A 27,774-nucleotide genomic window follows, 5' to 3' on the forward strand; every position below is an offset into this window, starting at 1 on the left:
ATTTTTTATTGGAGAGAAATCTCTAATATATCCTCAATAGATTATAGCTAATTATAGCAAATGTGTTCTTCCAAGAGTGTCAATTTCTTGAGGGCAAGATATCTTTGTATTTTTCTTAACCATAAGAGTACAGTTGTTTGTAGCTTATGTTGTTGGTTGAATGAATCAATTGAACCATGCCTATAGGAATGATTAGCTACTAATGCCATTTATCATTTCCGTTTATAGGTATTACCATTTAATGAAACCTTCTTGCCAGCAAATCTATGATAAAAAATATAAGTAACAGAGGAAACTATAACTGTTATTTGTCAAGTGGGAAGCTTTTAATGTCAGAATGGCTCACCTAAAACGACTAGTAAAATTACATCTTAAAAGACATTATCATAAAAAGTTCTGGAAACTTGGGGCAGTAATTTTTTTCTTTATAATATTTTTGATTTTAATGCAAAGAGAAGTAAGTGTTCAACATTCCAAAGAGGAATCACGGATGGAAAGAAACATAAAAAACAAAAACAAGATGTTTGATTTAATGATAGAAGCTGTAAACAATATTAAAGATGCAATGCCAAAAATGCAAATAGGAGCACCGGTCAGGCAAAACATTGATGCTGGTGAGAGACCCTGTTTGCAAGGATATTATACAGCAGCAGAATTGAAACCTGTTCTTGACCGCCCACCTCAGGATTCTAATGCACCTGGTGCTTCTGGTAAAGCATTCAAGACAACCAATTTAAGTATTGAAGAGCAGAAGGAAAAAGAACGTGGAGAAGCAAAACACTGTTTTAATGCTTTTGCAAGTGACAGGATTTCTCTACACCGAGATCTTGGACCAGACACTCGACCTCCTGAGTATGTTAAAGAATATTCATTGTTTACTGTTTAACATTAAGAGTTTGCAGGGGAGGGGCATTAGCTAAGGGATTTGCTTGTTCTGTAGTCACTCTCTGAGGCAAAATATCAGCAATTGCTGTTTAATTTAATTATGTTTGCTTATTATTATTGAGGCTTTCCATATCTATGCTTGGTGAGGCATTGCAGATGTAGAAGGTTGTTACCTTACAAATTAGGAGACTAAATTTTAGATCTGATTTCTGTAGAACCACAAGGAAATTCTTAATTCTTAGATGCTTTAGTTTTCTAATTTATTAAGAAGGGAATATTGGGCAATTTTATGGGAGATGTGGGAGGCAGAGGAGCTGTTTCTGTTCCTCTGTGTGTTGCTGTAGAATAAAAATGTTTAAAAAGTGCCGAGATTTTGGAGCTGTTAGATAAGAATTTTCTATGAACTAAGTCACAGACTTTGTGGCTACTTTCAGTACTGTAATTGTATTTCAGAATGCCTTGTAACCTTTTGTAATCTTTCTTTTAAAGAACAATATTGTTAAATTGCTAATTCAATTATGATTTTTTTTTCTCTAGCGTTTTGTTGAATAAGTTATCATATGTATAGACTTGTCTCTCTTTAGCTTCTAAGAGGCCAACATTGCCTTTTATGTCCCTTTGTTTACATGGTATCTCAAGTACACAGTATTTTTATTCTAGTTTCCCTCCAGTTCCAACTATGCTCTGTCCATTGTTATCTTTGAGGTAGTGTTCAAGTGTTCTATTTGAATTCAAATAACTAAAATAAATTCCAGCAGTTTTCAAACCATTTGTTGATTTGTTGAAAGTATGAGATAAACCGTAAGCAAGCCATGGCTACATATTTTGCTTCCTGGTTATAATAGAATTACATTTGGAAATGCATCTGAAGAAAAGAACTTTGATAGACTTAGGTCGATGGCTTCACTCCTATTTTTCTAGATGTATGATCATGAATACTTGCTCTAACTAAGAGTCCCTTAATATTGAAGTTGGGTAGATTAGATTTCTGTCTCTCTATTGTAATCTGTGTGATTCAAGATTAAGGTGCTAATCATTTTTAAGTGAATGTGTGAAGAAACAAATGAATGTCTATAAAATATTCTACCTTTATAACAAGGCACAGAATAGTTCTTTTCTTATGTTAATAGTTAAAATGCAGTATTGCATTTGACTGATTTGGGGAGAGGTCTTGACTGAAAAGCAATCCACATCACAAATCAAGAAGCATAATTTTTATTCTTTGACATGACAGTCAATGTCAGCTCAAGACAAGTTTTTTTTCCCCCAATATAGCATTGAGGAGCTACAATAATATTCAATAATGAAATCATTGTAAGTGAAAAACAATGAGGTACTTAAAGTAAAGAACCTTTTTTGGATAAGAATTGGATACCTAGAACTGTGAAGAATTGGTAAAGATTTAACACTTTCTTACTTTAAATTTAACTTATATCAGCAAGGAACACATTTTCTGAAGAATTGCTGGTCATTTCCATGCTCATTGAAAATATAGATCCAGTGTCTCTCAAAGTCAGATGGTCATGTGATTGATAATTTAAGTACATATCTATATGCCAAATTTTACAAATGGTTTGAGTATAAGCAGTCAGTTTGGCAAGTTATTTAATTTCACTACTTTAAGTGACATGTAAAACAATATCTAAAGCCTAAGTTTAATTTTTTTTATTGTTTCAGAATAAATGAGGTTTATGAAATCATACTGTGAAATTGTATCACTTTCATTAATGCTATAACATGACACCTTTACTTGATGTTAGCAGTTATCAGTTAAGCAAAGAAATCCTAGCTTGAACTAAGGAAAGCTTTGTAAGATTAAAGTGATCACATTTCATTAATGTGAATTTTTGTGAATTTTTGAATTTAAAATTTCAAAACCTTTTTGTAATTATTAATATTAGTCACATGACAAGTAAATGTATGTGAGGTTTTTTTTTTTGTTTTTTTTTTTTTAATCCCAACACCCCATACAAATGCTTCTAAGACAATAAATCATAAGGTTTTTGGTTTTTTGTTTTTTAAGAAAAACAGCATGGAGTTTTTAAATAATTTTTACTTTTAATTTATGTTGGTTTGCAAACCTTTATGTCTTAAAAATACAAGCTTATATTTAGTCATACATTTCTGTGTAATTGTGAGTCAAGACTAATTGTGAATAGGTAGTTTGTGTTTGGACCTTACTTCTAATTGGTAGTTTATCCAAAATTCACTTTAAAATATATCATTTGCTTTCATCTGTCAGTGAGGATGAATGTCATTATTTGCTTCTGACTATGCATGTATATTTGAAATCATGAAGGCACAAAGAGAGCAAAACCACTTTCACTCATAACCTTTGCTTCCTTTTCTTACTCAACAGTGTTGACACACTCTATTAATACTTTATCCTCAACCTAATTCCTTGTTTATCCCTACTAATATTCCACCCTAAAGACAGCCTCTCAGAATAGTATCTGAAACATTCAAACTGAGGTATGGCTATAAAAGTGAATAATGAGAACAACAGCATATCTTTCTTTGGGTGGCTTTCCCAGGCCTCTAGGGTCATACTGGGGGCTCTGTTTCCCTCACAGAGCATTTGAAGTGTGTTAGGTTCTTATCTCCATAAGTGAATGATTTACTTCCTATCTTTGGGTTTGAACAGCACTGTTTGATTGTTCACACGCTGTATTTATAGTGCCTTTTGAGTGGGAGGATTTTATATTCTGCTGTCTAAAATTGTATAGCCATTTATGATTTTTAAGTGAACTTAAAGATTATTTATTTTTACCATAGACCACACATATTTTATGTCCCAGGGTTACTCTGATTTTACAGTGTTTTGAAACCCTCTACTCTGTTATATCTTTGGATCCTCACCTCAACTCAGTAGGTGAGGGACTGTGGTCAGCTTCAGTCTCAAAGGCTGGGGACTGTACAGATCCACTCATACCCAACAGCTTCTTATGAAGATTATTTTCATTGAGGAAGATATTATTATAAAAATAAATTCAAGATCAATTTGTAACTAATGTGTTTAGCTAATGGTTAGTACCATTAATCAGCCAAAAACGACTTAGGGTCTATCTCCTTGTGCCTATCAGTGTTTCATATGGCAAAAAGATCACATGACTTTTAACAGGGATTTAGGATTTTATGTAAAATTTTTAAGTTTAGTATTTTAAAATGCTAGGTCTTATTTAATTAAACTATAGATCAGGTTACTGGAGCAAAATCTTTAACACAACATGGTTGGTATATGGTAGCAACTTAGTAAGTCTTGCTGAATCGTGAGCATCATAAAAAAATAGATTTTATAGTAAGCCATTTTTTTCCCTTTTGGTTCAAGTAGATATCAAGTAAATTGATTTAAAAACTTGAAAAATATTACATACTTAGGAAAGTAAGAATCTCTACGAAGATGAATATTCATTTAATAAAGTTGCACTGTTTAAAGTTTATTTATTTTTGAGAGCTACAGTGTGTGTGCACACATGCACAGAGAGTGGCAGAGAGAGTGGGAGAGAGAGAATCCCAAGCTGGTTCCATGCTGTCAGCATGGAGCCTAATGCGGAGCTTGATCCCACAAACCACGAGATCATGAGCTGAAAGCAAGAGTTGGACACTTAACTGACTGAGCCACCCAGGTGCCCCTGAAGTTGCACTGTTAAAAAAAAATGGAGGTAATAAGAAAAATGGATGATTTCTACAAGGGGGGGAGAAAAATTGGTTTTTATTTGAGTGATTACAAGTGTTTGCAATTGTTATAGGTTATCTCACTTGTAGGTTATATTTTCTATTTAAAATGCTATTTGTATTTGAAATTATATTGTTGAGAAAACTTACAATAGCACGTTTTAATCCTTGACCTGGAATCTGTATCAGTGGACATGATCTCTGTGTAAAAAATTTTGTTTTGATTTGCATTTGCATAGCATTAAGATCAACTTACATAGAAAAAAATTGTCTGCTATTGTTTCTATGGTGATAATGGTTAAATAATAATTTTAGTAATGGCATAGCTCTGAAATAAAGTAATAAAATTCATAATTGTTCTACTTCTTTGACTTCTTCTAGATGTATTGAACAAAAATTTAAGCGCTGTCCTCCCCTGCCTACCACCAGTGTCATAATAGTTTTTCATAATGAAGCCTGGTCCACGCTGCTTAGAACTGTCCACAGTGTGCTTTATTCTTCCCCTGCCATACTGCTGAAGGAAATCATTTTGGTGGATGATGCTAGTGTAGATGGTAAGAAAGCACATGCAAATTAGGTTGTTTTCCAAGTAAATCCATGTGATGTTGTCCAAAGTCTATTTGATTGTATTGTACTCTCTGTATGCACCCCCCCCCTGCAGCTTGAATATAATACCTTGGATGATGGGTATGATGGATGAGAGTAGAATTCAAAGGTGTCTATATTTAAATATTTTAAAGTTCAGAAGTGTTTGAAGTACCATGACTTCTAACTTTGTGGTCCTCAATGTGAGACTTTTATTGTAAGGCATAGTGGTTAAGAACACAAACTTGAGCCTTGAGTCAGGCTGCCTTGGTTTGAATCCCAGTTCTGGTCCTATCCAGCTGTGTAACTTGGACAAATTACTTAACCTTTTTACGCCTCAGTTTCTTTATCTGTAAAATGGGGAAAATGCCATATTTCATTGAATTTATTGCACAATACATCATTAGTTTATTTTTTTAATTTTTATCTTTTTTTCATCATTAGTTTATATACCGCTAGAATAAAAAAACCCTCACAACCAATTACACTAAGATGCCATTGATTATAGTAAGTATCTAATGGTGCAGCTTAGAATTGAGGAAATACATAAATGATACATAACTCCTAGAATTGTTTTGAAGATTAGATGAGTTAATATAAATAATACATTAATTAATAATATAAATGAGTAGTTAAAAATCATTGAAGAGTCACTACATCCTGTTTTATTTTGGCTGCTAAGTATTTCAATATTGTTTACAAAGTTAGCTGAATAATGAATTTCTACTTAAAATTACAAATCAACGGTCAGTTACTAAATTGTACATTTTAAATTGGAATTGCAAGGCTAATCAGACAAATGCCCTAATTTGCTAAGTTTTCAAACATTACGAGTATTTTAAATACCAAACAGATATAGATTATTTCAATGATCACAAAATTTATTCCTGAATTAGTTGACTTCGGAGCCTGATTCTTTAAGGTCAAATTCTCACTCCAATACTAACTAGCTGTTTCCTCATCTGTAAAATGGGGATAGTGATACTCTTCCATCTATCCAAAAGCAACATCTGTTTTAAGATAAACCATTACTTTATGTGCCATGAAAAAAGAAAAAAATACTGCTTATTAAGTGACATGTCATCAATAACAAGATGTATCCAGACTTAAGAAATGATAATAAGTGAATAAAGCATAAAATTACTAACCTGACTTATTTAATTTTCTACATACAATCCTAAACATGTCTTTAACTTCAAAATAAAATATCATGAGTGAATTGAGATTGTTTTCAAGTTAAGTATCATCTAGGTGGAATAAGTTTGCTTATCTCCAGAGATGTTTGACATGGATGTGAAATGTATTCACTAAATGGGGAAGTTTTATAATTCAAGTTCCCTGCATATGGGTACACAGTGCTGGATCAGAGATTTGAATCTCCGGTCCTCTTACCCAGGTTATAACACCACTTAATTGTAACCAACTGATTTATTTACTGCTTGAAATGTTAATTTTTTTTTTTTAATTCTTGGTCTGTAGTCCATAGAGGTGTGTTTTTTCCCCCCATGTTTATGTATTTGTTTTGAGAGACAGAGAGAGAAAGAACACAAGCAAGAGAGGGGCAGACAGAAAACGAGAGAGAAAGAGAATCCCATGCAGGCCCTGCACTGGCAGCACAGAGCCCGATGCAGGGCTCAATCTCATGAACCATGAGATCATGAACTCAGCTGAGATCAAGAGTGGGACGCTTAACTGAGCGAATCACCCAGGCACCCCTGCATCCATAGAGTTTTAAGTGACATTTGATTAAGTTCTGCATGCCTTTCATATGTTATATTGTAAAAAGAAAAGAAAAAAAAAATCCCTCTTTGGTTTTTTGAGCTTCCTTCTCAGATGGTTTTTATTTGTTTGATTTTTCAAGCAGTGAGAAATTAGGGTCACAGTAAGGCTACTTGTAATAAGCCTTCAGTTGAAGGTAACTTCTATTATTGCTCAAACAAAATTAATAGAATTAAAGGAAATCAGAAAGAAAAGTGATATCCAATCATAATCTTCCTATTTAATTTTAATTTCGCTTTTTCTCTCTTGATCGCTGTCTAAATAAACATAGAATGTTTACCTAGTTACATCCATGTCAGAAATCCAATTTTGAAATCTGACATTTTCATATAGTATTATTATTAGCCCATTTCTTTTACCTTCAAAACTTTATTTTTAATGACCATGATGGACTAGATGCATTTTACTTATTTTGCCATTCACCTTCACTCACCCCACCCTGTTAGTATATATCACACTGTAATGAATATCCTTTCTTTTGAATTGTATCTTTGGGTAAGTTAGACTGCTTGGTCAAAGGGTCTGAATATTTTAATTCTTTATAGCATTGGCAATGAATTTGCAACAGTTTTCTTGGTGAGGAATCTTTTTGCATCCTAATGTAATTAATTTGTCTTATTGAATCAAAGATTTAATGAGTACCCGCTATAGAAAATGTGTTCCTAGTTGTTGTAAAGGAGCTTGTGATGTAGAAACTATAGTCCCTGGTTTCAATTGGTTTAGGAAAGAGCAGCATAATATGTGGATAATAAAGTGACAAAGAGATAGTTAAGTCCTAGTGACAGCAAAACAAGACAGTCAACGTTTTCAGAGCATGGGCCATGTGGTAAGCCTTGTCTTAAATGCACAGCAATCTTTCATTTTTATACTCTCAGCAATCCCTTGTAAGGGTAAATGCTATTATCCCCATCTTATAGATAAACTGAGGTCCAAGTAAAATAAAATAACTTAACAAAAGTCACTCAGCTAAAAGTAATGGTGCTATAAATAAATAAACCCAGGAGGTCTGATTTCACAGCTTTGTGCTCTTAACCTTGCAAAAATACAGGTATGGATGGGGCTTGAATTTAAGGGGCAGATAAAAATTTATAGGAAGTTTGGAAGTTGTGGGTCAATAAAAAATTCTTTAACGACTCAAACAGTGGGACAGTTTATTGAAGGAATCTATAGTGACTCCATTAAAAAAGATTCAATCCCCATTAAAGCCTTTGAAATGTTTTTATACAAGTTTCTATTTTATAAATCTACGATTAAGGCAGAAATATCCATGATTTATATTTTAAGACAAGTTACAATCCTGCTTGTCTTTCAGAGAATTAATTCTGAGGTTCTTAGAAGGTATGAAAAAGTTAGCCTATTATTTTGAGGCAGCAATGCTTAGATTTATTGTCCACAGAAGTTGTTCCTGAACTCTCACTTCCTTTATGAATGTTTAAACTTTGAATAAGCAACTCTTTTATCTGTACCACTGGAGAACTGAAAAAATATATATAATCATAGATAAAGTCATCTATGTTTGCTTCTGGAATCAGGCAGAAGCAAACATCTACCCTAGGACATTTACTGATGTTCTCAGCATCCCCAGATCTTTTTGAGGCTGTGCTATGGGCCCAAGAAGGCCACCTGAGGAAACACATTGTATACTCAACAAAGAATCAAGAATTTATTGGTGAAAAAAAGCAGACTTAAGAAGTTGTTTCAAAATATGAACAATACTTGACTGACATGATTAATGTGTTTTCTTTTACCTACTGTTTTAACTCTTGCTTATCATGTCTCATCCAAACTGGAATGCTGAATATCTTAAATTATATACCCATTAATAAGATTTAGCCTGTTTTTAGCTCCATTCCAAACCTACATGCTCCTTTCTTCTTTCATATTTTTACTGGAAAAAATTCTGTGTCAGCAGACTCCAAAGCTTTCAAAAATTTTATGCTGACTCTTTGTAAAAATATTCCTAAACTGCTGTAGGCTTGGGCTTTCCTATTTGCCATTTTCCTCATCATTTTTGTTTTAAATTATGATCACTGCCTAAGTATCAGAGAATCCTTTTGATACTTGGCATTTTTCTTTGAATTTCCAGACTTAAATTCCAATTTTAAAATGTGTCAAATATCTTTTTGGCCAAATTCAGTTTCCTTCACTCCCTTAGCTAGTTTTCTCAGACCCCTAAATGAGCCTTCTTAACTCCTGGGTCTACTCCATTTGAAGTCTCTCCCCTCCCCACAAAATATATTTATTGATATTGCATGTACAGGATAAGTCAGTGTTACCACAGTATGTGTTATAGTTGTTCAGAAGTTAAGATTTGCATATATAGCTATTGTTTTTCTTTAAAGAGTTAAAGATACAATTTCGTCTTAATGGAAGGATGTGTGCAACTGTTAAGATGACAAATGTGGAGATATCATTGCCCTGTGGTTTCTTCATTTGCTTTCATGTGTTCATATATGAAAATAAACTTAGGAAGAGTTAATCCTGATATTTTTTTTTTCTTACAGATTACTTACATGATAAACTAGAGGAATATATAAAACAATTTTCTATAGTAAAAATAGTTAGACAAAGAGAGAGAAAAGGTCTGATCACTGCCAGGTTGCTAGGAGCAACAGTTGCAACAGCTGAAACCCTCACATTTTTAGATGCTCACTGTAAGTATATATGTATAGACATAGTTGTAACATTTTCCCCTCTGCTTCCCTCTAACTTAAAAAGTGAAGAAGGCTTTTCTTTAAATAACTAATTGTATTTTCTTTAACATCATTTTCAGCTGATGCTTATAGCAATGAAAGCCTAAGCAGGTTATAGCTCTGGGTAGGAGCCTCCTTTCACTTACATGGAGTTAGGCTCCTTAACTTCAGTAGCTTTCCTTCAGCGACCAGCTTTCCCAGCGAGTTATCCTTGCTTGGGATTTTTTTCAGATACTCATTGTGTCCACCCCCCCCCAAATGTTTTTCCTTATTATTATTGATTCTTATAGTTTAAAATGAATGAAAGTTTTAAGTGTAAGCAATTTTATCTTTAAACTTTGTCCTGGTACTGATATTTTTCAATTTCTATATTTCCATTCTTTTTTCAAAGATTTGCACACTCCTCTTGTGCTAAGTTAGAGGTGTCCCCTTCCAACTTTTTCTGATATCTTTTCTACGAATAGTATCAATTTTTGTTTTTGTTGCTACTGTCTTTTTTTTTTTTTTTTGCCCTTTATTTTTAATGGTTTTGTTCTCTAGTGTCAATGATTTTAAAGTATTTAGAAAGTATTTTTAGAGTAAATTTTAATGGGCATGTTAGGGATCACCAAAATGTCCCTTAGTCCTTCAGCCTTAGATTTAGTGGATTATACTCTTTGTATGACTGTTTTGTTTTGAATTGAACTGACTAGCCCTTAGATTATGTTTGACCCAGCAAATGGTTTTGGTCATATGCTAATTTTTCTAGGAGGACTTTTGGATTTGTTTGAGTCTCTTTAGAGTTTTCATATCCAGTACTCCCTTAATACCTGGCCCTCAAATGAAGAGAGGTCTATAGGTAATCCAAGGGAAGTGTTTTGAAAAGGAAATGGTTCATTCTCCAATATTTCCTCTCCTGGTCCAAAATTCCAATTATGTCACACTGGGCATTCTTCCTCTGAGGCAAATGTATCTGGTGATCCTCCTTGATGCCAAGTGGTCCTCCTAATAACTGCCAAACTCTGCCTGATGGGGAGACCTGGGTAGGACTGAGTCTCCTGAACTCTGTGTATTAAGTGAGCCTGGCCCCCAGCCAGGACCCAGACTTTGTATGGCATTCCTTTGCCCCCACTTTCCATTAGGGCTGGTCCTTCTCCAACTGCTGACATCAGAATATTCTGACTCGTTGGCTTATTTTCTCCTAAGACTCAGAGAAATGAAGATTTTGTTACTATACCTTACTGAGGGAGACAAGTTTATATAAATCAGGACACTTTTGGGGCTAGGTGGCATGGATCAGCAAAAACTTACCTTTGATCCAAGGCCATTTTAGAGGAAAACACATCATCTGAAATTTAAATACACCAGTATCATTTTATTTCCTCTCTAACGTTAAAAAAAAAAAATCATCCTCTGTAGATAAATTTTCCTAACTATGCTGAATTGTGCCTTACCTTTTTCATCCAACCCTCATCTTATCACCAGAAACCTTTAAGAAATCTCCCCTATGTAAATGTTCAAAACACGAATGGCTGTTATTCTTGTTTCTCTAAATCATCTTCAAACCACAAAAGAGAAAACCCTCAGTGTTTTCGTTGGGTTAATTAGAATTGTGTTCCCTTCCAGGTGAGTGTTTCTATGGTTGGTTAGAACCTTTGTTGGCCAGGATAGCTGAGAATTACACTGCCGTGGTGAGTCCGGATATTGCATCCATAGATCTGAACACATTTGAATTCAACAAACCCTCTCCTTATGGAAGCAATCACAACCGTGGAAACTTTGACTGGAGCCTTTCCTTTGGCTGGGAATCGCTTCCTGATCACGAGAGGCAAAGAAGGAAAGATGAAACCTACCCAATTAAGTAAGACGATTGCTCCCAAAGTCTTATATGCAGTTCAGTTATTTGAATATGTATTCACACTTTGCTTTTTACAGTTTTTGCCTCCAAGGTAATTCACACTAATGAAATAAGAAACACACACACATCCTATGTTGGGAATAGAGAAGCCATTTATGTATATACTTACACATGATGTTACCGAATAGGAAGTAGAATCAGTGAGGCCTTTTGTCTTCTCATAATCATTAGTAAAGAATCTTTAGAGTTGGTTAGAAGACACTTAATAATTTTGTTTCTCTGGGAAAATATATTTAAAGTACTTCCCTCCCCGCTTCCCCATAAAACTTGACTCTGAAGGTAGCATTTTTAGTTTCTATTAACCAATATAAAACTTCTTGAAATTGTGATCTAATTTGTTTGTGATTTGATTTAGTCACTCTTTAAATAACTTGTTTTTCCTTATTTTATTTTTATAACAAAATTTGACAATGGATTATTTTTCAGAACACCCACTTTTGCAGGAGGCCTTTTTTCCATATCAAAAGAATATTTTGAATATATTGGAACTTATGATGAAGAAATGGAAATCTGGGGAGGTGAAAATATAGAAATGTCTTTCAGAGTAAGTTTATAAATATAACGCATATTAGACAATAAAATACACATTTTGTTCTAATTGGCTGATATGATTATCCTAGATGTGTGCAGTCTCTACTTTTTGTGCTTCTAAAATTCAATTGCTAGAAATTTTAGAATACGGGTATTTCTTTTCAAAATGTTAGCTTAATATATTTACTCGTTGCGGCCAGTGTAACAAGAGGAATCAGTTAAACTCCTGTGTCCAGCCAATAGCACCAATTAATGCACTTGTAGCAACTGAATTCCAGCCAAGATAAATATAATTCAATCTAGTGCTTCAGGAAATGAGTTGATTATCAAGGGAGTCAGAATGGAAAAACATTTATGTATAATTTTAAAAAGACCTTAACTCTTTGGATTAAATGACCTTTTTTTTCCCCTATACATATTAAAAGTTAATATGAGAAACAAAACAAAAACTTTGGATGGTCTCCACATACACTTATTTCATTTCATGATTCATTTTCTGCAATGACTCTATCATTCATCTTTCATCCTTTAGACTGGAAGGTACTGGGAAAAGAACTGAACTAGTAGTTAGAAGATTTAAGTTTTAGCTCTGGCTCCATTACATAATGGCAATGATGATCTTAGCCAAATTTGAACTGCTCAAGGGAGGGGTCTTATTATATCCATTTAAGTATTCCCAACCCCTAGCGCGTGTTAGATCTCAGGCACAATTTGTTGAATTAAAAATACCACTGAGTTTTCTCATTTGTTTAAAAACAAAAGAGAGAGAGAGAGAGAGAGAGAATATGATCTCTTGCCCTAATGCTAGCACAGATTATTAAGCATGTCTTCATTTTCGATTTTTTGCTTAGTGACTGTTTATGGCAGAACTGATTGCTAAGATTTTTAAATGAGCAAGTATTGATTTAATAATTTTTCATTTTATTTAGAGATAATGCAAATAAGTTTTTTTGTCCCTCTATCTCTAAATAGGTATGAGTCTTTAATAATGACCAACTACTTCACAAGCTTAAAAGATTGTACTTTGGTATTATCTGGAATTGTTTTCTAAATTAGAAAATTGAATATGCAAGGAGTAAATAGAGTCTGGGTCCACTTACTCCAAGACTGCTAGTTCATGCCAGAGAAGAGAGAATCTGGTTCAAGTGAAGTGGCCATATAACTTGTATAAGAACATAGAATTCAAATACAGAAGAGTCTTTGGTCTTTTGTATATATTAGAGAGCTTGCATAATTGTTTGCAAAAAAAAAAAATGTGGGGCTTTATTTTTATGAGAGATCTGAAATCACTATTTTGTTGAAATATTTCCTGAAAGTATACTTATGTTGTCTTTAGTATTTGTACCATTTCATAAAGTTGTTTTTTTATATTTAAGAATTTAAGTTGAACTGGCAGAGGACAGAGACTATTTGTGAAGTTATTATAAATCTTTTCTGTTTTGTTTTTATTAGTATCTTAAAGGTGAATTTAAAAGCAACACTTTTATATTTTAAAAATACTGTGAATTTAAACAAATATCATTAATTATCAGGTATGGCAATGTGGTGGGCAGTTGGAGATTATGCCTTGCTCTGTTGTTGGACATGTCTTTCGCAGCAAAAGCCCTCATACCTTTCCAAAAGGCACTCAGGTGATTGCTCGCAACCAAGTTCGCCTTGCAGAAGTCTGGATGGATGAATACAAGGAAATATTTTATAGGAGAAACACAGATGCAGCAAAAATTGTTAAACAAGTAAGTTAGAGCTAAATCATTAAATTACAATAAAAATCCACATCAAGTTCACATATTCTTTTACTTATTTGTGTCAGTTCAAGTGCAAAACATTTTTAAAAGTTAATTTTGAAATTGAGTTTTTTAACTCAGAACATATAACTTATTGGAGCACCTGGTGGCTCAGTCAGTTGAGTGTCTGACTCTTGATTTTGGCTCAGGTCATCTCTCTCCCTCTGCCCCTTTCCCTCGTGTGCACACGCACGTGCTCTTTCTCTCAAATATATATATATATAATATATATATATTATATATTAAATATTTATTAAATATATATTTATATATATATTATTTATATGTATTATATATATTTGTGTGTATGTGTGTGTGTATACATACACACATAACTGATTGATGCCAATGTTTTTTTTTCTTGAGGAAAAATCAAGTAAAATGCCTTTTTAAAAATTTAGGCATTCCACTTGATGTTACTCTTTAAGTATGGAAGATATTTAGTTTTTGTAACTGCTTTGGTGTAGTATTTTACCCAAAGAATATGGTTAAGTGGAACCACTTTTAACTGGTTTTAGGTGATGTGATTAACACCTAAATAAAGGTGCTAAGTGGCTCTTTGAACTGGAGATGGAGACAATGTCAGAGTGTGGTAGGAGAATAAACCAGAAGTATCAAGGCTTTTTTATTTCAAGTTCTGGTTCCACTGCTCACTGGAGGGGTTACCTTTGCAAAGGCCTTCTGAGTCTGTAAAATGGGATGACACTTCATAAGGTGGTTGAGAGTTGGCCCAACATGAGGTGTGTGCTCAGCCAAGCTTCTCTCTGCTTCCCTGTTTTCAGAGATGAAACACTTGCCTGTCTCCCAGAGTAGCTATGAAATAAAGAAGTAAGTGCTCACAAATGTATGGCACTATTGTTACTGACCCGTCATAGTAAAAGCTGTGCAGAATTGTAATGCTTAAGACATTAGAACCGAGCTCCAACAGGTTCAATATTGGTTGTGGTTCACAAGCTCAACATTTTAAGAACATGCTTCAGTGAATGGCATCCAACCCCCTTTTTAAGAAACAGTGCTGATTTGCAGAGGGTATATATTGAGATTAAAGGGCATCAACATTTTGACTGTCATAAAGAAAGGTCTGGTTACCTCTTTCCAGCTTTTCTGTGGTCTCCAGTAACTTCCTGTAACATGCCAGTGGCATGCAAAGTCAGAGCACTACTGGGTTAGATGGCTATCTTTTTATCTAAGGCCACCAGGACAAATTGGGCAGATTGTGTACTTGGCTAAGCAGGCAAGTGGGCGCTAACTGCTTATCTCCCACAATAGGGCAGGGGAGCCAGTAAACCCCTATTTTTACCACAAGGCAAACAGATCTCGTGATAAAATGAATAAGCTAGTCAGAAGTCCTTTAGAGTTTATATTTTTTGCTAAAATCCCTGGTCAAGACATTAAAGTTGGCAGAGAAAATATTTTCTTAACTGAAATGATAAGCTTGAGTATTTAAACTTTCTATATAAGGTACCAAATATAATTTTCCTTTAAAATTTTGCCTATAGACCAAATACCTTTTCAGTTTAATAGTGTTCTTTAAAATTCTTTTCCTAGTCCTTTCATGATAAAGGAAAATAAAATGCAGTTATTAAAAACTTGCCTTTTTCTACTAATACATTATTATGTTTAAGATTTTGTTAGGAGTAAGTAACCCATTTAAAACTAGAAAAAAAAAATATTCCCAACTGTGTTGTTTTTTGTAGTCTTGACTAGAGAAGAGATATAAATTACATTGTATTGGCAACTGTTTCTTTATACCTGCTTCCTCACACCTCACTTTACAGATCATTTTTGGGTATAAAATTAAGATCCATTTTGGATGCCCCCACTACCATTTCTTGGCCCACAGCATTTCTCTAGAGACCTTTTGCCCATGGGGGACGTCTGGTACCACAAAGAAAGAATAAAATAGTATTACATCAGCACCACAGTGGTAACGTGACTCTCTTTGAAGGCAGAGACAAGCAGGCAGGCATACTTGTTGCCTGAATAAATGGTGGATACTTTAAATTGCATCTTGCATTTTGGCCCAGAATTTTTTTCTTTAAGATCCAAATGTAAACACAAATAGTAGCATTTAAACTACTTTATCAGTGCTGTTTTGATTAAGCATTCTTTTTACTTCTTCTCTTTCTCCAGAAATCATTTGGTGATCTTTCAAAAAGATTTGAAATAAAGCACCGCCTTCAATGTAAAAATTTTACGTGGTATCTGAACACTATTTATCCAGAAGCATATGTGCCAGACCTTAATCCTGTTATATCTGGATATGTGAGTGTTTTCCTCCTCCTTTTTACTTGGTTTATGCCTTGCCACAAACATTTATGTGGTTCAGTGAAAATTGCTGAAATACTTCCCGGTTTATTGCTTTTGAGATTTTACATTACTATTTATTAATACTACTTCCTGGAATTAACTGAAAAAAATATATAAACCACATAGATTAAAAAAAATTCTTATAACTTGAAAATTTCCCTTTAGATTAAAAGCATTGGTCAGCCTTTGTGTCTGGATGTTGGAGAAAATAATCAAGGAGGCAAACCATTAATTTTGTATACATGCCATGGACTTGGGGGAAACCAGGTGAGCACTGCGCTAAAAATCCTCTTTTTGTTGGCTCTTACAAATAAGTTGTCAGAAGTCCCAAATCAGCTTTATATTTTGGTATAAATTGGTATTTAAAATGCTTTTAGGTTAATAATGTTTGGCAATTAATATTAAAGTTGTTGCATACTTTGTTTTGGCTTTCATCATGACTCGGAAAACAATTTGAAGTTGCCTACCCATTCAGTAGAAAGGCAAATGAGAAAATAATAGAGTCATGCCATCTGAAATTAAAAAAAAAAACAAAAACAAAAAAAAAACAGGATCTTGTATGTGGGTCTTTGATGTTTTGGGACTATTGGCAAGGTGCTTTTGCAAAATTATACATAAAGGCTATATTTAACTGCATTTGATAGCAAATTATATTAAATGTGATACCAGAAGAGCGGTATTATAAGTTATTTTTGTGGATCATGATATTATTTCAATATGTTCTTTACAAAAAAGGTATGTTATGGGGCACCTGGGTGGCTCAGTCGGTTAAGCGTCTGACTTCGGCTCAGGTCATGATCTCACAGTTCGTGAGTTCGAACCCCACATCGGGCTCTGTGCTGACAGCTTAGAGCCTGGAGCCTGCTTCAAATTCTATGTCTCCCTCTCTCTCTGCTCCTCCCCTGATCATGCTCTGTCTCTCTCTCCTTCAAAAATAAATTTAAAAAAAACATTAAAAAAAAATTTTTTTTTTAATAAAAAAAGGCATGTTCTTGATTATCCTTGACTGATGATTTATCTGCTTGTTACCACGCTTTGACTGTTTTAGCAATTAAGACAAATGTCAAGTGTCACTGTTTGGCCTACTATGGGTAGAGAACTTATTAACATACAATTTTAGCATTTAGCTTCTTTGCCTTGCCTTTTACAAGTTAACTCCTGGAAGGATTGAACTCTTCTCATTTGTTCATTCAACAAATTCACTGAGTGACCCCTCCATGCCAGGTATTCTGCTGCGTTCAAGAAATTTAGATTCTGTCTCCCTCAAGAAATCTATATTTCAAAACCAATGGTTACCGTCAGCATGATAAGGTCTGGGATAAAGCATTCAGAGTGCTTCTAGAGTATGGGGGAGGGCATCTGAATGAATTAGACTGGGTGCCCATACATTTTCCTTGGAAAGATGACATTTGAAAACATTTTTTGAAAGGTACATAGGAGTTATGAGATGGCTGGTGGGAGTGAGAACAGGATGGGAAGAATGTGAAGGGGGGTTCTAAGGAGGAGAGCTGGTATGTCTTTCTTCTGTGAATTGCAGGTATTTTGGTGTAGAGTTCAAGATGTGTGTGGAGGATTTTCGTACTATTAAATACTCACGATGTCTTATTTTAAGCGGATGGAACTTTGGTGATGTCAGCTTTAAGAAACTATCAGTTTATCTCCTGGTCCATCCTCTTCCATGTTTCTTCCTAGTCATTAACCTCAGCTTACTCTAGTTCTAATCCCTTCTCATCAAACCAACTAATCTACTGAGGGTAGAGAACACAGAAGCCCAGAAGCCATAGCTAGTGATTGAGATATAATTATAGAATGTGATGGAGTGCTCGCTTCGGCAGCACATATACTAGAATGTGATGGAGATTCACATACACACATATACACAGGTATAGACACATGCATATATACCTATACACACATATATCTACATATGTGCATGCATATATATATATATATATTATACACACACACACGTTTTAAAATAACATTGCCTTCTATATATTAGAAGAAAAATAAATAATTGTATTTTTTTTTTTGGAAATAATACTGGACCATGCTAGTTAAAATTAAGTTTTTGGACAATAAGTATTTAGTCATTTGTAAAAACCTTATCACTAAATGTAAATACTTACAAATTTTCCTAAGCTTCCTCTACCATTACATTTATTTTATCATAAGAGTTGAAAATATCTTATACATTGTTTATCTGTTTTTCTCTTGTCCTTGCCATAAAGATGTTTTTATAGTCTTTTCTCTGAAATAACTTGTAAATTATAAATACAGTATAGATGTATTTTAAAAATTTAGATGGAAAGCATGGTGCCTGGGTGGCTCAGTTGGTTAAGCATAAGACTCTTGGCCATGATCTCAGGCCATGATCTCACAGTTTCCCAAGTTGAGCCTCACATTGGGCTCTGCACTGGCAGCACAGAGCCTATTTGGTTTTCTCTCTGTCCCTCTCTCTGCCCCTCCCCCACTCATACTGTCTCTGTCTTTCAAAATAAATAATCTTAACAAAATAAAAAAAAATTAAAAAAATAATAAAACTTGGGGGATGGAGAAGTAGTTCACATGTTCTTTCAATAAATATTTGTTTAGAGCCTATAATGTAACTAGCACTGTTGTATTGAAAAATCCTACCTTGTGGATCTTGTGTTCTTGAAGGAGAAGAAATAAACATATGTAATTTTGGGCATAAAGAAAAATGAAGTGAGGTAGATGGGTGATTTGAATGTGAGGAGCAGGGTGGAGGGGGGATTTGTTTTCAGAGGTTCAGGAAGACCTCTTTGAAAAGGTGATGTTGGAGCAGAGGCCTAAAGGAATTGGAGAGGAACCGTGTTCCAGGAAGGGGGCATCCTGGCAGAAGGGGTGCAAGGCTAGAAGCCAGTGGCAGGTAAATGGAGCAGTCAGCAAGTCAGTGTGGCTGCAGCAGAGTGGTCCAGGAAGACAGGGTAGGAAATGAGGTCAGAGACATCGATAAAGGGCCTGGTCATTGAAGGTTTTGCAGACCTCCCCTAGGAACTTGGATTTAGTTCTGAATATGACAGAGGCCATCTGAGAGTTTTGAAAAGGAGAATAATATTTCCTGGTTTCATTTTTTTAAATGTTTATTTGTGTGTGTGTGTGTGTGAGAGAGAGAAAGAGAGAGAGAGAGAGAGAGAGAAAAACCATGCAAGTGGGGGAGGGGCAGAGAGGGGGACAGAGGATCTAACCTGGCTCTGTGCTGACAGCAGTGAGCCTCATGAGCTCACAAACTGTGAGATCATGACCTGAGCCAAAGTTGGATGCTCAACCGGCTGAGCCACCCAGGTGTGGGTCCTGGTTTAAATATTAAGAAGATGACTCTGATTTCTAGCACTGTAACACCGTGGTCGGTTTTATTTTGGTTTCTTTCCTTTAAATTTTATTTTAAGTCAAGCATTGCATTTAAACTACATTGCAAATTTTAGTTCCTTTAGTGCTAAGTGTTTTTGATCTGTCATCCCACTTAATCATTTCTTCATGCTCCCTTCTACTATTTTGACCAGATAATGACAATTTTATAACATAAAAACTCCATTATAACAGTATTTGTGTATGCCAAGTAAAAATAAGTAGTTTGAGGGGCGCTTGGGTAGCTCAGTCGGTTGAGCGTCCAACTTTGGCTCAGGTCATGATCTTACAGCTCGTGGGTTCAAAACCCCACGTTGGATTCTGTGCTGACAGCTCAGAGCCTGGAGCCTGCTAAGGATTCTGTGTCTTCCTCTCTCTCTGCCCCTGTTCCACTCATGCTCTGTCTCTCTCTCTCTCTCTCAAAAATAAATAAACATTCAAAAAAAATTTTAAAAATAAGTAATTTGATAATGTGACTATATTGATCAAATATACTGGTGCAATAATGCCGTGTAAGTCATTATGGCTTTGTAACACGTAATGCTTTGCTGCTGCTACTTTCTACTCCAGGGCATTTGTCCTGGTTCCAAGTTATGTCTCTCCACTATCCCCAGCTAGCTAATTATACATTCTTTTGGTTGCTTAAGTATCTTCAACTCTTTCCTATTCTTTATAACTACCTTTTAATGATTAAAAAATATATAACATGGGTAAACTAAGATACTGGACCAACTTTTCACACCATCTTTGAAATTCTAAGATTTATCTTTCTTGAGGAATGTTAGCCAAAGTACTATTTTCATGATCTATACTCCTATTCTTTCAGTGTCTCCATCTGAAGAACTATCAGTTATAAAAATGATGGATATATTTATGGAAGGAGCTAAATTAAGCATGAGGCCAAGATCAGGGGAACTCAAGGTTAATTCAGCTAATGTTTGTGAAGTGCCTAGTCTAATACACATAAAGGGTTTAAAACAGCCCCTGCTTAGCACATAATAAAGGCTCAATAAATATTAGTGCTAAGACTAATCACTTCATTATTAAAAATCCATTATGTTCACTTATTTTATCTTTGGAATGTCAACATTGTGAAATATTTGATTTGTAGTGGATGTTATTATTGGATACACTGCCTGACTTTGGTCTGTGAAGCCAGCTAGCTACACACACAATTCCGATAGAGTGCAATACAAGTTATTTCTGATATGCGACGGGAACCCTGAAACGGGTGTAATTTTGTTCAGTAGGACAAGTTCAGGGAAACTAAAGAAGCAAAGTAACATTTGAATTGGCTTTTTGAGGCTAAAAAGGAATTAGCTAGGCAGAGAAGGATCCAGAAGGATATTTCAGGCACAGCACAGTAAAGCAGTCTTAGAGTTATGGATGCATATGCTCTGCGTTGGTAGAATTGTGCGGAAAGAATATAGCATACAGTTCAGGCATTGGTTGATATAAGATTGAAAACGGAAGAATTCACGTACCAGTTAAGGAGTGTAGACTTCTCTTAGCAGCATTAGTGACTCACTCAAGTAAGGGAGGTAGGAAATTGAATCAGTGTTATGAAAGACTGGCAGCAGGGTGAATTGGATTATGGGGGCAGAGACTGCAGGTCTCTGGAGGTATTACAGTAAAGATTCTGAGTGCCTGAATAAGAGAAGTGATGTACCAAGGAAAGTGGGATGGTGACGTCTGAGAAGGAAATTTGGTAGAGCTAAGAAGCTATGTAACTGGACCTATGGGGAGAGAGAAACATCAATCCTAGTAATAACAGCTAAAATGAATTAAAAGCTTACCATGTACCAGTTATTGTTCTGAGTGTTTTACACTTATTATCCCTTTTATCCTCATAACACTGTAGGGTAGGAACTATTAAATTACCCATTTTAGGGGTGCCTGGGTGGCTCAGTCAGCTAGGCGTGCGACTCTTGATTTGGGTTCAGGTGATGATCTCAGAATCGTGAGATTGAGCCCTGTGTCAGGCTCCATGCTGAGTGTGAAGCCTGCTTGGGATTCTCTCTCTCTCTCTCTCTCTCTCTCTCTCTCTCTCTCTCTCTCTCTCAAAAAGAAAAAAATATAAATAAATTACCCATTTTACAGGCAAGGAAACTGAGACATGGAGAATTGTTCCTAATGTAAATGAAAATGCCATTAATTGAGAGGAATAAGAGAAAAGGAACACTTTGCAGAGAGGAAGAGGCAATTAATATGCTTGCTAGAAGTTTCCAGATCCTTTTCCATGCTGTACCTGTCCTAGCTAGCCTCCATCCCACCTGATAACCTCCTATTTCTGACATGAGAGGAAGACAATACATTCTTAAGTAACTACCTATTGCTGATACGCTGGAAAAGCATTTAGCATCTTCTGTCATAAAAGCTCAGCTTATGTTTCTAATGCCTACTTTTATTGTATTATTTTGTTCAGTACACATGACTTCATTATTCAGTGATTATTATTATTATTATTATTATTACTATTGGACCATTATTTTGCAACTGAGGATACAAGTCAGTAATAGCATTCTTCTTTTCACAGTATTTTGAATACTCGGCTCAACGTGAAATTCGCCATAACATCCAGAAGGAATTATGTCTTCATGCTGCTCAAGGTCTTGTTCAGCTGAGGGCATGTGCCTACAAAGGTCACAAGACAGTGGCCAGTGGAGAACAGATATGGGAGATCCAAAAGGTAACTGAGTGCAATTAATTCACCTCTCCATGTAATTATTTTGATTAGCTCTAATTGCTTATCTGAGAAAATGAATGAAACATAGCATATTAATGTTATCTATCAGAATTTCTCTTTGTTAACTTTGTTATTGTGTATATCTACCAATGTGATAAAGAGAATATATCTAGGAATTAAATACTCTTAGAAGCAAAATAATAGTAAAGTTGCTTAGTGAAAGCATGATTTATACAGATCAACACTTTTGTGAATTATTAATAATAGTTGCCCATATCTGTCTTTTTAAGAGTTTCTTATAAGGCTTCTGACAACAGCCACATTTTTTTTATCCTGACAGAAAGAAAAAAAATCATTATATTTTCCTCACCTACAGTAATTAATTCTTTTCACCTGTTTTAGAACTTTTTTATGAATTTAGAATTGAAAGAATATATAAAATATCTTTTCTGGTTTTCTGTTTTTTTTTTTTTTTAATTTTTTATTTCTGAGAGGCAGAGAGACAGAGCACAAGTGGGGGAGGGGCAGAGAGAGAGGGAGACACAGAATCCGAAGCAGGCTCCAGGTTCCGAGCTGTCAGCACAGAGCCTGATGCAGGGCTTGAACTCACAAACTGTGAGATCATGATCTGAGCCGAAGTCGGATGCTCAACCGACTAAGCCACCCAGGTGCCCCTCTGTTTTTGTTTTAAGGCTTAGCTAGAACATAGCAATTCTTACCTAAAAAGTGTTTTGTGCCCTACCAGAACACTATAAGAGACTGATTTTTATAACATAATATTTTAAAAGAGTTTGTCACTTACGGATATCCCAATGGAATGTTTCTTGTTTGAAAACTTGATTCAGCCCTCACTCTGTCTACATCTCTTTATTTATGTAATACCTTCTGTGAATTGAACAGTAGTGGCATAAATGCCAAAATGCCAAAAACCAACAAGATTTTATGACATAGTTGATCTGAGGAAGATTAAAAGTTAAGAACAATGTACATTTGGTATGTGAGTCTCCCTTTAGCTTCCATGAGACCATAATGTAGTTTCCATATTTATCAGTTAGCTATGAGTCTTGAAATTTAATGCCTATTGTGTTTCCTTCTTTGTAGGATCAACTTCTATATAATCCATTCTTAAAAATGTGCCTTTCAGCAAATGGAGAGCATCCAAGCTTAGTGTCATGCAATCCGTCAGATCCACTGCAAAAATGGATTTTTAGCCAAAATGATTAAGTGTTCCTTAAAATTAAGGAGTTGAAAAAGAAGATATTCTTTCTCATAAAACTGTGACTGAGCATACACTGTAGTTGTTGAAAATTATGCAAAAGCAGCTAATTATAACTTATTCCAAGTGCATTTTTCTTATTTATATCTTAAAATGTCTATGTAGCACTGCTACAGAAATCTTTTAAGTTTCCATTTCAAAGCACAATAGCTAAGAATACCAAAGACTATTTTGAAATGTCCAGATTTAGGGAAAGAGATGTTTACAGTATGATGAAAATAATTTTCCAAGTAAAGTGATATTTGTGTATTTTGTGCACTTAAAGATATGCATAGCTACATTCACACACAATTTAAAATATTTCTTCTAGTTTTTTGGGGGGAGGGAGAAAGATTTGATACTGTATTTTTTTAACTACATAGAAATGGATCAATGAAGGTCAAGCATTGGCCTTTGTGTACAAACCAGGAAATTTTTATAGATCTAAAATTTATTATATAAAAATGCAGGTAACCTTTTTTGCCTTTTGTTTACTTATCTGTCAAATGTTTCCTTCAACATGAAATTAAGTGAATAAGGAGAATATTTTTGATGCTGCAGTATCTTGGCAAATTTTAAAATATTTTTTAGTCTGAAGACCTCTTGACTTGAAGCACTTAAATATTGCTTAAAAGACATTTCTTAAATAACTATACTGTGTTTTCCCAGAGCAATTAAAAAAAAAAACTATGTTACTATCTGTTGAAAAGGTGTCTTTTTCCTTTCTGCTAGTCTTTTTTTCTTACCAAAAGTCACTAACCTTGAATGTTTGTGAAATTGAATTCCAAATGTAGAATACCTGACTCATTTAAAAGCTAAATTTTATTTGGTGCTGATTCAATTATAGATGATCTTTGTAAAGATTTTTCTTCATCAAAAAAACCTCTGTCTATATGGAAAACACAATAAAATGAATCCTTATCACTGTTGTAATTATTTGATTTAAATTTCTTTCCTCTTTTGGATAAAATATATAATTCATATTGATGGGGGAGGGCATGAATTTTGTATATTTAATTTCTAAGTACCTATCGTAGAGCCATCAGATATTTTTAAGGAATACTCAAATATTTCACGGTAATCGTATAAAAAATGGGGAATGGAGAAGATTCTATGTTAGATATTTCGAACATTTTGTACTAACTTCTGATAACTTTCCTTGAGCATCTGATAGAGTAATTTTTTTTAAAAAAAATGTGATGCCTGCTTAGGAGACTTAACACTTTTTTTTCCCTTTCAGTCATTTTATATAGAGATCTCCTATGTTCTTATTTAAGAAGTAAAGTATGATTGGCTGCATATTTTAAGCCTTACTGAGCCTCAATTGTACAAAAGAAAATGTTTTAAAATTATTGGTCCCATCACCTCATTGTAACTTTGAGCTTACATTAAAAGACCTGCACTCTTGGGGCACCTGGGTGGCGCAGTCGGTTAAGCGTCCAACTTCAGCCAGGTCACGATCTCGCGGTCCGTGAGTTCGAGCCCCGCGTCGGGCTCTGGGCTGATGGCTCAGAGCCTGGAGCCTGTTTCCGATTCTGTGTCTCCCTCTCTCTCTGCCCCTCCCCCGTTCATGCTCTGTCTCTCTCTGTCCCAAAAATAAATAAACGTGGAAAAAAAAATTAAAAAAAAAAAAGACCTGCACTCTTTAATGTATTACAATGGCAACTTATATTTCAATTCAACTAATATTTATCATGTATCTAACTTTGTACCCAAAGTTAAGGTAGGCAGAATGAATCTTATGTTGCCTTTAAGCTTAGATCTTGTGGAGCAGAAAGACAGACAAATAATTTTGAAATAGCATAGTGACATTGTTACTTATATTTCATGATGTGACAGCTTGCCATTCATATCTGATATTTCTTTAAAAAGTAAATCTATTTTTATTACTGTAGCTAAATACAACTAATATGTGTTGTGAAGTACACACTGATGCCCACTTAAATGCACAATTTCTCAATTTGTTATTCTAGAGTAAGAAATACTGCTCTTATTTTGTTATATCTCACAAAACAAATCTGAAATAAAAAAGAAAAATCTGAGTGCACTCTGTGTATTAGTCATGTGTTGTCATGTCAAGACTCACCCAAAATCTATTTAGTTGATTTTATTATGGCTGTATTAAATGCATCAAAGGAGAGTCCTTCTTACCTAATTTGGAAGCCTTAGACTGTTGTTCAGGTGTCACATAACTAATTTCATTAGGGATTTACCCTTCAAGATAGAGGTAGTTGCTTTTAAAAGTCTCAGTTTTGAAACAGTGGTAACAAGCATTTATTTATGGAGTCTGGTTGCCATCTACCTGAGAGATTTGAATATACACAAGTGTGAAATTGTGGAGCTTTTGTTCAGTTTCAAGTGACCATGGCAAATGGTATAGTTGCTTTACAAAACCTGGCATGCTGCCTTTTTTCCAGAGGACCAAGTCCCAAGAACTCTACACTGTCAAACCTGCCAGGGTTAACCTGTTGGGTGAGCTGACTTACAACTGGATGTGAGTAGCCACGAGAGAAAATAAGCAATATACTAAACTTGCCTATTACTACAATCAATAACGATGAATTTTTAAGACACTAGATTACCAGAGAATTGGCCTTACTGTTGATAGGCAGTTTAATTATAAATACTGTGTACACCATCCGAAAATATAGGGAACTGTTATTTCTAAGAAAACAAGATTGAATGGGAAAACTAAAAAATAATAAAATTATTTTAAAAATGCTGCTACATTGTTTGGATGAGAATTAGAGAAAACAAAAATCTCAGAAGAGTCTACTCAAATTGCTTCCAATTTACTTTTAAAAAAACAAAGTATCTTCAAATGATGCGTTTTTAGTGTGGTTTGTGCATGAAAGATGTTGCATAATTCTCATAAGCCAGTTCATACTCAAATAAAAGGCCTTGGCCTTACAATGGAATGTTTGTGAAGAAATTAATATACACAAAAGGCCTTACAATAGAATGTTTGTGAAGAAACTAATATGCATACAAATGTAGGAATGAACGTATGTGTTTTAAATTAAAAATATTTGATACATATCTTTTTTATGGTCTTCTATTTTAACTACATTTTTCAAATTATGCATCACTTATCAGTCTAACTGCACTGGAGAAGAGTTTTTTTCCTGCACACATATGTAGACACTGTTGCTCTCTAATATTCAACAATATTTAGGAATTGTTTTGTGTGTTTATGTGATTGTAGTAGGCACCAGGGACTAATGATACACAAAATGGTCCCTATCTTCAAGAAGTTTACAGGCTAGAAATGAGGTTTTGTACCAATGATATTTTGGAGAGAAACTTTGATAGGGATTGCATTGAATATGTAGATTGCTTTGGGTAGTATCAACATTTTAACAATATTTGTTCTTCCAATCCATGAGCATGGAATATTTTTCCATTTTTTTGTGTGTCTTCTTCAATTTCTTTCATAAGGTTTCTATAGTTTTCAGTGTATATATTTTTCACCTCTTTGGTTAGCTTTATTCCTAGGTATTTTATGGGTTTTGGTGCCATTGTAAATGGGATCGATTCCTTGATTTCTCTTTCTGCTACTTCACTAGTGGTGTATAGAAATGCAACCGATTTCTGTACGTTGATTTTATATCCTGTGACTTTGCTGAATTCATGTATCAGTTCTAGTAGTTTTTGGTTTTTCCACATGGAGTATCATGTCGTATATGAAGAGTGAAATTTTGACTTCCTCCTTGCCAATTTGGATGCCTTTTATTTCTTTGTGTTGCCTGATTGCTGAGGCCAGGACTTCCAACACTATGTTGATTAACAGTTGTGATAATGGGCATCCCTGTCGTGTTCCTGACCTTAGGGGGAAAGCTCTCAGTTTTTCCCCATTGAGGATGATATTAGCAGTGGGCTTTTCATATATGGCCTTTATGATCTTGAGGTATGTTCCTTCTATCCCTACTTTCTTGAGGGTTTTTATCAAGAAAGCATTCTGTATTTTGTCAAATGCTTTTTCTGCCTCTATTGAGAGGATCATGTGGTTCTTATCCTTTCTTTTATTAATGTATCACATTGATTGATTTATGGATATTGAACCAGCACTGCATCCCAGGAATAAATCCCACTTGATCATGGTGAATAATCCTTTTAATGTATTGTTGGATCCAGTTTGCTAGTATTTTGTTGAAAATTTTTGCATCCTTGTTCTTCAGGAAAATTGGTCTGTAGTTTTCCTTTTTAGTTGGGTCTTTGGTTTTAGAATCAGGGTAATGCTGGCCTCGTAGAATGAGTTTGGAAGTTTTCCTTCCATTTCTATTTTTTCGAACAGATTCAAAATAGGTGTTAACTTTTTAAATGTT

General features: G+C 34.6%; 1 protein-coding gene across 1 annotated transcript in view; it reads left to right on the plus strand.

The window, feature by feature from the left end:
- The window catches only part of GALNT3 (polypeptide N-acetylgalactosaminyltransferase 3), a 44,296-nt gene extending 19,412 nt beyond the window's left edge, over positions 1–24,884 (plus strand). Inside the window, exons 2-11 of the mRNA XM_047085290.1 lie at positions 229–852; positions 4,942–5,114; positions 9,429–9,578; positions 11,223–11,457; positions 11,941–12,058; positions 13,578–13,778; positions 15,963–16,094; positions 16,305–16,406; positions 22,045–22,197; positions 23,296–24,884. Coding sequence (XP_046941246.1) covers positions 338–852; positions 4,942–5,114; positions 9,429–9,578; positions 11,223–11,457; positions 11,941–12,058; positions 13,578–13,778; positions 15,963–16,094; positions 16,305–16,406; positions 22,045–22,197; positions 23,296–23,418 — 1,902 coding nt within the window. The 5' untranslated portion in view covers positions 229–337 and the 3' untranslated portion in view covers positions 23,419–24,884. The remainder of the gene's footprint in view (positions 1–228; positions 853–4,941; positions 5,115–9,428; positions 9,579–11,222; positions 11,458–11,940; positions 12,059–13,577; positions 13,779–15,962; positions 16,095–16,304; positions 16,407–22,044; positions 22,198–23,295) is intronic.
- The last annotated feature ends 2,890 nt before the right edge of the window (positions 24,885–27,774 follow it).

This window comes from Lynx rufus, unplaced genomic scaffold (genome assembly GCF_022079265.1).
Source record: "Lynx rufus isolate CCGP_SWC_20201006 ecotype Redwood Valley unplaced genomic scaffold, mLynRuf1.p SCAF_2, whole genome shotgun sequence".
Classification (NCBI taxonomy): Eukaryota; Metazoa; Chordata; class Mammalia; order Carnivora; family Felidae; genus Lynx; species Lynx rufus.